The 12,397-nt window shown below is 37.4% G+C and overlaps 2 protein-coding genes across 6 annotated transcripts in view; one reads left to right on the forward strand and one right to left on the reverse strand.

Annotated features, from left to right (window-relative positions):
- TBCD (tubulin folding cofactor D) overlaps nt 1-12,397 on the reverse strand; it is a 126,588-nt gene that overhangs the window by 87,998 nt on the left and 26,193 nt on the right. For all 5 annotated transcript variants that reach the window (XM_074607992.1, XM_074607990.1, XM_074607989.1 and 2 more), the window contains one exon: nt 10,436-10,530. In XM_074607992.1, the coding sequence (XP_074464093.1) occupies nt 10,436-10,530 (95 nt within the window). The remainder of the gene's footprint in view (nt 1-10,435; nt 10,531-12,397) is intronic.
- Nucleotides 2,983-5,547, forward strand: ZNF750 (zinc finger protein 750). Its single transcript, XM_074608175.1, has 2 exons — nt 2,983-4,409; nt 4,827-5,547. The coding sequence occupies exons 1-2, from the start codon at nt 2,983-2,985 to the stop codon at nt 5,545-5,547; spliced, it is 2,148 nt and encodes a 715-aa protein (XP_074464276.1).

Raw genomic sequence — 12,397 nt, forward strand, 5'->3', positions numbered from 1 at the left:
TTTTAATTGGTCGCACCTATTTTAAACCATTAATGTCTTTTCCAGCTGTATGTGTGGGATCAAATAGTTTTAATTTTTTTTAATTATGAAATATGTACCTCTGCCAGATACTCTGGTGTTTTACTTCGAGCTTGGAGGAGAAATAATCCTTCTTGTCTGGGTTTAGGAATATTTTATTACTGGAATTTTTAAACCATGAGAAAAAAAGGGATTAAATAGTAAAAGAGAGAAACCGAACGTTCATCTGGCTGCCACTAGCCTAAGTTTACGAAAGGGTAAACACCCTTTAAAATAAGCTACTCGTTCTACACCTCTCAAGTCAGAGCAGCAGGTTCTGGGAGCGCTACTGTCTGCAGGCTGAGCATGCCATCAAAACAAATCTAAAATTAAAAAAAAAAAAAAAAAAAAAGCTGTTGTAATTCTCTCCTGCTGTACACATGGCAAAGAAGCTCCAGTGCTCTAAATTTCTAACATTAAAACTGCAACAATGCATTTTATCTTATTAAGAAATGATAGTTAACACTCTGTTAAACAGGAATAACTTGAATCAAAGTTAAATACCAAGTACAAAGTCGGGGTGGGGGGGAACAGGACACACAGGAATTTTCATTATTAAGCAGAGGAAAGCTAGCAGAACAAGAAAATCTAATTAACATCTCTTTATTATAAGTGCTGCACCTGAATGCAAATTGGGACTGCTATCATAAATGGTTCAACTAAGAATGCAATGGAGTTTTGACAACAATTTCTTTTTCTTCAAGAATAATTAGTACAAATATTTCCAAGAAGATATAAAGAACAACAGGTACAAACTGACTTGACCGAGTCCATTACAAACTGTCCACATTAGTTATACATCATTAGTCAAAAATAAACGCAACCAGCTCACTTAAGGCAGAAAAAAAAAAAAAAGAAAAAAAAAAAAAAAGACCAGTTCCCTATCTGGACATCCCCTCCTACGCCTCAGTTTTTATTTTTTTATTTTTTTTAAATGTAAAAGCATTATTCTTAATCTTTCAAAGGAATTCTGGCTATCATTATTTAACATATTTTTAAATACTATATGATTTTTCTTTAATTTATTGAACTACCATTTTAACTAGACTTCGATGACAAGACTTTAACATGCTGCTGTATAATTCAAGTTTTTCTTTCATTGTTACAGTTCCAGTATCAAACTCAAACAACCAAAAAAAGCTTTGCTAAAATCTGAAAAATAAAAAGCTACTTCTCTACACATTCCTGATTCTTTAGGCTATTGCGCATTTAAGCATTTGTTAATTTTAAGAAAAAGCTAGACTGTTTTTTCTACTTACAGAGCAGCTTTGCATTTTTCAGGGTGCCTTCAAAATTACTATTTTAACAAAATGAATACTTCTATGACATCAGAAACAACATTTAATACAATTTGCTAGAATTACTATACCTGATGAAACAAGCAGCAATTCTGTAGCTTTGCCTTCAGTTTTCGTAACGTGTTGCATGTCATTTTCTATTAAATAATCTCTGATTTAAGAAATGCAAAACATCTCTAACTAAAATCTCACAGCATGTAATTACCAGCAATTCTTTTCATAAACTTAGTATTTTAATACTACTAACTCAAACCTCTATGTAAAAAGCTTTTATTTTTTAAAAAAAAAAAGTATCAAGCTATCTAGTCACTCTTACAATTAGTATTCCTGTAGTTTCGGGTAACACAATAGATACAGTACGTGGTTTTGCAACAGTCATCATTTTGATAATGATGCTTATAGTTCATGATGAAATCATCAGTTTTTAGATCTCTGCCATAACACATCCTATAAAATCATGAGAACTTGACTCTGAGAGTTTCTCACGCCTTCAGAATCAGTGAACATAATGGAACAAGCTGATACAAGCCCTCCTGACTTATCTACTGAGCAAATCATTAGGCTGTACAAAGTATCCACAACCTTCGTTTTTCTGAAGAAAGGCAGATAGCTCATTCCCCTACAAATCAATTACTGTCAGACACTTTTTTTACTTGAATTAATACACTTGTGCGTCCGTGTTAACTATACGCAATGTGTAAGGTGCTACACAGCCAAAGAAGGTGAAACGTGTTTATCAAGCAGAAGATTCTATTAGTCAGATATTGCAGTACTCATTTCTCTTAATTGAATTAGGAAGAGGAAGAAAATTGGTGTGGTTTTATCCTTCGAGAGATTGGCCACTTTTGAGGTATCCATTGAGATTAGGGCTGTTAGGAAAGGCAGTGGCAGTTGAGAGAGGGGGTTGGTCAGTCCCTGAAAGAGCCAAGTCAGCTCCCCAAGTGCAACCAATCCCCTCTGCCCGCGCTGCGTTCCAGCAGGAAATTCCCTCCTCCCTCTCCCCAACCGGCCTGACCAGCTCGTCCCACATCCACTGGCTGCCAGGACCTGCCTCTCCTCGTCCTGCCCACCTCCACTTCTCTCGACAGCTCCACCTAGATTTCTGCTTTCATCTTCTGAATGAACGTTCCTTCAGTTTTCAAAGAAAGCTCCTCCAAGCCAGTAGCAGCAGACGCTGACTAGCACCGCTGAAAATTAGGCCACTTCTGTGACTGCATTTAGGGGCAGAAGGATGTCAAAGTTTAATGCGTGTCTATCTCAAGTCTGGCATCTGGCATTTTTGTTTTGTTTAAAAAAAAAAAAACAAACCCACAACACATCGTATGTAATATGACGGGAAATACAGTGAAAAGAATGTATCACTTTGTATTGAGTTCCAGTGTTCCACTACAGCTAATTTTAACCTTTGTGTTCCAGTTCCTGCACTCCCAGCTGCAGAAGTGTTGTTTTCCGGCACCCCCTCTTCCCTGAGACACCGCCGGACTTGGCTTCCTCGCCTCACCTGGGAAGGAGGATTCGAGAAACCTGAAAAACTGGAAACATCAAGAGGCTAAAACTGAGGAAAGCTAACCACAAGAAAGTTTTTATAAAGAATCATTACATTTAATTGTTTACAGCCGAAAAAAAAATGAGTCTCCTCAAAGAACGTAAACCAAAGAAGCCTCATTACATCCCCAGACCACCAGGAAAGCCATTTAAGTACAAGTGCTTTCAGTGCCCCTTTACTTGCAATGAGAAATCCCATCTTTTTAACCACATGAAGTACGGCCTCTGCAAAAACTCAATTACTTTAGTATCAGAGCAGGATCGCATTATCAAGTGTCCAAAGACCAGTTCCTTGGAGCCCAAACAGATCAATCAGCTTGAATCTACAGTCAAACCATCTTCTTCTAAATCTGTCACAAATGGACTGTCAAATCTCGATTCGAAGCCTCAATATCCTTTTGCAAAAGAAGATGCCAAGGAAAACGTTGAATTACAAAACCAGGCAACAAACGCAGCAATTCAAGGACAAAAACCTGCGATTCAGAAGGAATTAACCCCTGCCAGCACTACATCAGAAAGCACTATCAGCATGCAGCCCCTTTTGGACAGCATCGTAAGGCCCTCCGCTTTTGTTCCTGTAGGAGAACACAGAGATAGTAAAGGCCCAGAAACTAGTGAAGTATCTGAAATTATATCACTCTCTAACAAAAGTTCAGCTTTTCACACTAAGTCTGCGTTTCACGCACCGAGTCACCCGTGGAAAGCAGGTTCTCCTTTCCTCCCAGAGTTTCCGCATAAAGTTGCTCCCACAAAAGGCTTTGGTTCTATCTCACCTTACATGCAACCAATGATTCCTGAGTACTCACCCCATTTTTATGAGCACAGGCTGGCGATCTACACACCTTACCTGCTTCCAGGTAACTCAGAGTGTGAAAGCTCTGCTCTGTCAGTCTATGGCGCACAGGATCAAAGACACTTTCTTCCCCACCCTGGGCCACTTCCAAAACCCATCAATCCGTCAGCGTATGAACACTATCGATTGTTCCAGCAATATCATTCCACCCCTCCAATACCATACGGATTTTGTAGGCCAACTGATCCTCCATTTTACAGATTTTCACACGTAGCTGGTATTAACCGAGATCAAAATTCTCACCTAATGGAAGAAACTACCTTGCTGTATCCAGCTTCTCTAAGCCCATCCCAACAATACCCTCTAAGTTCACATAAAAAACAAGCAGATTATGAAAAAGAAATGACATTATTGCATGCCAAAAGTCATTCTAAAGATGATCAAAACGAAAGAGAGAATGCTAAAATGAGCCCTCTCGCAGGAAGCGCAGCAACAGGCTCCCCCGGCAGACCCAGCCCAACCAACTTCACTCAGACAAGCCACACGTGCGAAGGCTTATTTGACCTCTCTAACAAGTCCTCTTCCACATCGCTTGGCAAGTATGACCAGCCGGAAGAAAACGTCACAGCTTTCAGACCTGTGAGAAAAAGCACTGATCAACCAACTCTACTTCAGAGCGTGCAGACACAGCAAGATAGAGGAGATTCACCTACCAGGTAAAATAATAAAATCACTTTGCAAATTCTTGTCAGATTTACACACAAAGATAGATGGATACTTTTCACGTGATGCCCCTAAAATATATTTAAATTTACAGCATTGAGATAATTTGCGCTATATTAACTGTGCAAAACACAGTACAACCCACAGTTGCTATAGCGAGTAGATCAGTCATTCTCCTTGAACGTATCAGGTATTTTCAATGCCATTACTATGTGTGTGTCTGTATATTTCAGGAAATTACACGTATTACAGCGATGTGTACGGGGAAAGGGACTTGGGGGAGTTTAAGGAGAAACAACAAAGTTGTCAGACTTCTAGACAGATTTTTTCTCTTTTTCCTGCCCACTTCCTCAGCCCCAATTTAAAAGTGCAACTGATAGTGAATTCTCTTTTCTCCTCATTTCTTTCAGCATTAACGTCACTGATGAAGATTCACATACACAGAACGAATGCCAAAACAATGAAGGCTCACTGTCCAACACGGAAGAAGACACAGGGATCGTTCCCCTTAACCTTTCAAAAAAGGCTGACACAAACACAGGACCTATTCACGAGCACACCTACAAAACCACATCCAAAACAGAAAGTCAGAACTTCCTAGACTTGCAAGACATGCCTCTGAACCTCTCAGTAAAAGATTCCTGTAACACGGCAAGCCTGAAACCATCATTCCATAGTGCTTCTCACGATAATGGTGCTGCTACTTCTCCAAACACCGAAAATGAAACCTCCGGAGCAGATGCGTGTAACACCAAGAACCCTATTAACAGTGCCTGCGAGAAATCTTCTTTCACAGCTCACCGTAATGAAGCTCAAGACTTAAGAATAATCGACAGCTGTGATGAACAGAAACAAACAGCAGCCGTAGCTCTCTGCCAGCTAGCTGCATACAGCCCGAGCAAAGTGAGAATGGACAACGAAGGGCAGAGTCCTCAGGACAGTAATAGTTCGTGTACAGATGCCACTCTTAATTCTTCTGATACTCAGGATACTCAGTGCAATCAAAAAGTAAAAGGACAAAAAAGGACAAATCAAAAAGAATCAGCAAAATCACAGCAAGGCACTAAAAGAGTAAGGCCAAATGACTGTAGCAGAGTCTTCACTTTAAGGAAGAGAACAAGAGTATCTTAATACTTCACTTTCCAATGAGTTTCTGGTCACAGTTACCAGCACCATCCAAAAATTTCTACAAACCGTCTCTTACTGGGTTTGGTCCATGACAAGATACATTCAATTTCTCCCATGTAAATAGTGTGCATAATTTTATATTAATATTTTTAAGTAACTGAACTTTCCCTTGTATAAGCTCAGATTTTGATGAGTGAATTTTTGCATTCATTACTAAAGCCAAAGTACACGAGATGAATCTTTAAGGATTTTTGCATTTGTATTAATGTAAAATAACTTTTACAACTTCTTTTCTTAAAAGATGTTTAAGCTCTAGAAACAATATTGTTCAATACCATACTGTCATAGTCTTTTTCAGGCTTAATTTCATTTAATAGTTTTTTTTTTTTTGTCTTTTTTCTTTGAAAAACTTTTTATTTCACTGTGCAGTAGTTTAAATAAGCTTATGATTAAACCTGGCTATTTAGAATTTACTGTAAAAACTGTTTTGTGTATGAATGCACTTCACCATTACAAAATGACAGACCGAATTTTGTTACTCAGAGGCAGACACCAGTTTAAACAACTTGATCCAAACCTTGTATAAGCAAGCTTTTCTTATGTTTACCAAAACCAAGATTCAAGTCAAACCAAAGAAAGCCTGCACCAATTTAACAAATGCAATTTATGTTCACCTTTAATTGAACCATTATGAAAACAATACTGAAAATTGGAAAATCTAAACAATTTAGGTGCCTAATCCTCTGCGGTTCGACAGACACTGGGCAATCTTCAAACTCCAAGCCTAAAAGGTTATTTATATAATTTATTTCACCTGAGACAAACTCTCCTGGTGAAGGTCTTGTTCCAGTATATATGTATCACTAATAATCAGTTTCAGTGTGTTTCTACATACATCCTAAAATTATTTTCTGCTTCTATAACTTTGTATATAAACTTGCAATTTTTCAAATAAATCTGAGACCTGTATTTAAAATATATGGAAAGTCATTAATGAACATAAATACCTTCACTACATTATCTGTAACACATATTTTGAAGAAAAACTAGCAAAGAAATCACTAGCTAAATTTTCAGTTTACAAGTAGAGTTTGGCATGGAATACCAATCAACTCTAAAAAAGGAGCTTCCTTCAGTGAAGGAAGTTCATTATGCAGATTAATTCATCCCTACTTTAGCTCCCTATAACAAAGCTCAGAATTCCCTCTGCCTTAAAGCTGCTGAACAGCTTATCCAAACTTTTACAAAAGTTTAATAAGGCTGTTGCACTGTATACACACCTCACGTAAATTTGCACAGTATGCACTATCAGTCTCAGTAAAACAAACCCAGACTAAGTATTATTCGCTCAAAACTATGGGTATCCATTTCCCACTGATTCACTATTCAGATAAGAGACACCCCCATCTGCCTCAACATCACTAGGAGGTAGAAACCTATGTAAAAAAGCAGAGCTGCATTTAATGCAATGTACAGTTGCCAGAAATTTTTTTCTAGTATTTTAAGCTTTGGTGTTTTGAGCTAAGATCTTAGCCGGAGCATTCTAAGAAATTTACCATTAAACAGTAAATTACAGGGGTTAAGTTTCTGAGCTAAGAAACAAAAAAAGAGTAACAACATTGATCTTTAATTTACTCTCTCATAGAGAAAAGCTTTTCCTAGGTTATCAAAAGACAAGAATAATCAGTCTCAGTTTGAACAAAGGGAATATGGCAACAGAAAAACTCCAGTTAACGCACATGACAACAGCAAGGCAGTAAGAAAGCATGATGTTTCGAGTTGTATATCAGTACGTGATGACACAAGGAGAAAGAGCTTCTTTCTAGACCAAGTTTAAACCTTCAAGCTTAGGGACGTATGCTACCAAATCCATAATTTCCAAACATGAAATTACAGAGCCTAGTGTCGCTGCTGCTGGTTTTTAAGTTACATTAAGGTATTTGCCTCACTAATCTCTGGAAGCAGAAAGTTTCATAGTTTCCCTTATCCATAATTTAAAAAAAAAAAAAAAAAATCTCATGTATCTCTTTTGTTGTTAATTTGAATTTCTTTAAGTCAACAAGGAAAACCTTTCGGTGGTTTTCCATACAATTCAAGGATTTATTCTTCCCCATCTCTTTATAAATATTGTTCATAGAAAGAAGTTCCAGGGATGAAGCCTACCTCATCTCCATTCCTCAAATTAAATAAAAACTGGGCTGAAGGGAACCATGAAGGTTAACTACTCAAAAGCTCTCCACACCTCGATTAACTTGATTTCTGTCCTTCCTTACAGAAATCTTTCTAACTCAATGTCCATAAACAAATTATTCTAGGGCTCCAGTTCCTTTAGAATAAGAAAATCAGACCTAATGCTTATCTAACTATTCTCTTGCTGCAAATTATACCCATTACCCGTCATCGTCTTCTGGTCACTGAAAACAGTTGCCAAAAGTAAAAGAGGAGAATAAACTTTCAGCTTTGTCTTCTCTCAACCAAGTAACCTTAGCTCTTTCAGTCTTTCCCTGTCTGTCTCATTTTCTGTTCTTCTCATGATTCCTGCTGTTTTAGGCTAGCTTTCTTTATATACTATTTTAAGTGCGATGTCCTAAGATGAGTACCTTAAGTGGCATAATTTTACTATGAAGGTTTGACTCTGATGACGATATAACATGATTTGTCATTATCAGTTATAGTCTTCACTAGCTGCATCCCATTTTATGTCCAAGTCTTTCCAAATTCTATCCCTACAAATTCAGACTATTCTCTTTTACTCATCCTTCACAATATCATACATTTCTGCCTTCTGTATAACTCATTCTTGAGTATCAGGTAACCAAAGGAGTTGCAGTTTAGTCAATATAGTCTCTGATTAGGTTTCTTATCCATCCTCTTATTTAACGACTGTTGGAATGTTAGCACTGTGTTATTAAGAAACTTTCGATCCCTATAAAACCTTTTTTCCTTAGACCTTTATGCCTATCTCTTTCCCAGAAAGACCTCGCTGCCATGATTGTGTTCCCTTCTTCCCCTCCTCCCCGTCTTAGCTTTATATTCTTCCACCTCAGTAAAAGAATACATCTTATCCAATCTGACAAATTTAAAATTTGCATATAAACCTATGCCTAGTAAAATCACCTTCGCATGCAGCAATATATTTTCACTGCACCTCTGCAGAAAAAGAAGGGTGTGAAGGATACAACTACCATCCCCATTGTACATATACAAAAAACCTCAACCTAAAAAGTGAACAGAAATGCTTTCTCAGCACAGGCCAAATCACTGGCAGAGCTTGGATTCACTCATGTCTTTTGCAGTCCTATACAGTATCAAACTTGCATAAACTTCCAGTTTAGATAAAAAGAATTCTATTACATGATGCTATCCTGACTCCTTGATAGAGGCGTACAGTTTCAGTTTTGTTATAACTAAAATAGAGGCTTACCTTTGGATGATTTCCCATTCTTAAAGTTGGGGATTTTTTAACTGTTTCATTTTTATCATACAAGGGCAAAAGTAATTAGAAAAGGGAAACCAACTGAAGGCTAGCTGCACAAAAATTCTCCCACGCAGAACAGATACTATATTGGACATGAACTTTTTCCATGAAGACAGAATAATAAACTGTATTAAATACCATACTTCTAGAACAAGTCATAGAATAGAATCATAGAATCGCTGAGGTTGGAAGGGACCTTTAAGATCATCGAGTCCAACCTTTAACCTACCCTGACAAGAGCCACTTCTAAACCATGTCCCTCAGTGCCCCATCTACCTTTTTTTTAAACACCTCCAGGGATGGTGAATCCACCACCTTCCTGGGCAGCCTATTCCAATGTTTAATAACCCTTTCAGTGAAAAAATGTTTCCTAATATCCAATCTAAACCTCCCCTGACGTAACTTGAACTCGTTCCCTCTCGTCCTATCACTTGTCACCAGGGAGAAGAGGTCAGCCCCCATCTCTCTACAGCCTCCTTTCAGGTAGTTGTAGAGGGTGATGAGGTCTCCCCTCAGCCTCCTCTTCTCCAGGCTAAACAACCCCAGCTCCCTCAGTCGTTCTTCATAAGGTTTGTAAGTCAACAGATCTTCAGAATAGAAAAGATTTGGCAACTCAACTTACTAGTGTGAAACACCAGTTTTGAAACATTTTTGAAAATTAGTGTTCAACTTCTCTGATCAACACAGGAGTACCAAATGAGAACAAAAGAACCATCTAGCCCGAGATATTGCTGTAAAAGTGCCCAACAGTGGATGTGGACTACTGCATTATGCTTTTGTCATTTCAACTCTATAAACGATTGACCAAAATCACAAAACAGAGAACTACTACTTTCACATTAGTATCTCTGTACTTCAGTGGGTGTTGATACATAAAGAACACAAAAAGAAACAATTCCTCTGCCCTGTTATTTTTCTTTCCATCCTGATATTTCAAAAACCCTTTAAAAACTTCAACAATTCATTGTATAAAATATGGAAAATTGGCCTCTGAAATTTAATGAGAAACAAACAGCACAAGCTACTAGCTTTAAAGTGCAAGTTAGTCATCAATTATTTAATATATTCTATTTAAATAATGACACTGACACAATATAGAGACATACAGAATTAATTTTATACAACTGTACAAAGAAACAGGGGAGGGAGGAAGAAAGAAGAAAACCCCAAGAAACTAATTTAATTTTGGAAAGAAAAATTTATTAGGTATAAAAAAGGCACACCCAAGACAGTGCTTTTGACAGAAGTATCTTAAATATCCCCATAGGCGTATTTTTCCTCTAGAATTCAATACTACAGACATTATTCAGCACATTCGCATCAGCAAATTCCAGTCTATTGCCACACACTCAATCTCTAATACTATAAACTGTTAATTCATGAAGTTACTAACATTCAGCAGCTACAACTCACCATCTGAAATTCGGGAAGGGAGTAACAATCCTCTTCTGCCTAATTCAGCCAGAGCCAGGCATCCACCATGCCATGCATTGTCTGTTTCCTGGAAACTAATTTTAGAACAAAGACAAGTTTTGTTAAGACTAGCCTTCCCTTTTCAGCTTTCATTTTTCATGGTGAATTCCTAACATTTTAAAAGACACATAATCCAAACCAGCATGTGTTTATTGTGTTATTAATCCTGTTAGACTTCTAAAATATAAGAATGACAAGTTGAACATGTCTCTTTACCATTTTGTGCAACATAAGTACTGCTAGAAACATGACCAAATATGCAAAAAAACTCATTTATCAATATAAATGTAAACTCAATACAGAAGAGTACAATACCTGAAACTCATCCAGAAAAAGAAAACAACTTTCTAGTATACTGGCAGAAGATGCAGATTTACAGAACATACCCAAATACAGTCCTTAACTAGCATAGAAGGTTCAAGCCATAGTTTCCAATAAACACATTATACGAGCTTATGCAGTGAACAAACAGTGGTGTTTATTCACCTTTAAAAAACATAAAACAAAACAGAGTAACTTTTAGTGAACACAGCAAAAAATATCAAAAATGGTATGCAAATTTTGGTGGACTGGTAGATAAAGGAGTGAAAAGGGGAAAGGTTGCATGCAGCATGACTAAACATGCAAAAAGTTCATTTTATATTAAACTAGGAACAGGAATCTAAGAACAAAATGTTGAACAGACAGACTAGGTCATATCAAAGCTTCATGTCTGCCATTATCCTGTCTCTGACACGGACCAATAGCAGATGTTTGGCCAAAGACGAAGCATAAAGAATCATTCCCTTATTAGTCTCCTCCTAGCTTTGGCAATCAGCAGGACGGAGACTTCCCGAGCCAGAGGTTGCAGCCAGAAAGTCATATTTAACAACCCACGATGGGACTCTCTGCCATTAATTTCTATAATCCCTTTTTGAACTCCCTTTACACATTTGGCTTCCATAACATCCCGTGGCAATGACTTCCACAGTTTAATTATAATTGCGTGAAAATGTACTTCCTGATGCTTCCCAGTTCTCGCATTATGAGAAAGAGTGAATTGTAAACAATGACTCGCTTTCCCTCTTTCTTTCGTATTTATGATTTTATATATCTCCGTTATATCCCTCCACTTATTCTTTCTAGTTGGAAGCATCCCCATCAGTTAAATTACATTGCAGTGATTCAGTTTTGTTATCTCTTCCTTTCCTAATAATACCCAACGTCCCATTTGCCTTCCTTTTTCTGACAGCTGCTGAGCTCTTCACTGACATTTTGACAGAACTATCAGTAACTTCAAGATCTCTTTCCTGAGTAGTAACAACTGTTTTATAGCTAGCTGCATTCTTCCCTAAGTGCATTGGTTTGCATTCATTAGACATTATATTCCATATTTCATTTACTGTCTAGTTACTTAACTTAGGCTTATAAAACATTTTCTTTTCTGTCACCTTTAGTTTTCACTACATTAGCTAATTTTAAATCATCAATTCATTTCCTCACTCCATTGTTCTCCTTTTTTCTAGGATCCTTTATAAGTAACAGGGCTCATACAGACCCCTGCGGGACAGTGCTGATAATCTCACTGCACTGTGAAAAATCATCACTTATTTCTTCCCTGTGTCTTGCCTTTTAATCTATCTACATATAAGAAATCCTTTCTTCTTATCCCAAGATATATAACTTAAAGTGCCTCTGACGAGCAACTGAATTATTTTTATTTTGATCACTAAATATTTAGTGCAAAGAATACAGAAGAGATTCCCTTTGTCCTTGTCTACATTTGTTCCCAGGTGTTTCTGAAGAAAGCAGGTCACTCAATTACTAGTTGGATTACTCATCCCTATGACTTGAAAAACAAGGAAAGAAAACACCGCGAGTACAGGTCTTTGAAGCTCCAGGGATAATTGAGATCAGCAGCAC

The sequence above is a fragment of the Larus michahellis genome, chromosome 14, assembly GCF_964199755.1.
Source record: "Larus michahellis chromosome 14, bLarMic1.1, whole genome shotgun sequence".
Taxonomy (NCBI): domain Eukaryota; kingdom Metazoa; phylum Chordata; class Aves; order Charadriiformes; family Laridae; genus Larus; species Larus michahellis.

What these genes read in the sequence shown, in the direction of transcription:
- ZNF750 (XM_074608175.1), top strand. Translation starts at nt 2,983, where the DNA reads ATGAGTCTCCTCAAAGAACGTAAACCAAAGAAGCCTCATTACATCCCC. An exon ending in AGAGGAGATTCACCTACCAG is followed by an intron (nt 4,410 to 4,826) that starts GTAAAATAATAA and finishes CATTTCTTTCAG; the next exon opens with CATTAACGTCACTGATGAAG.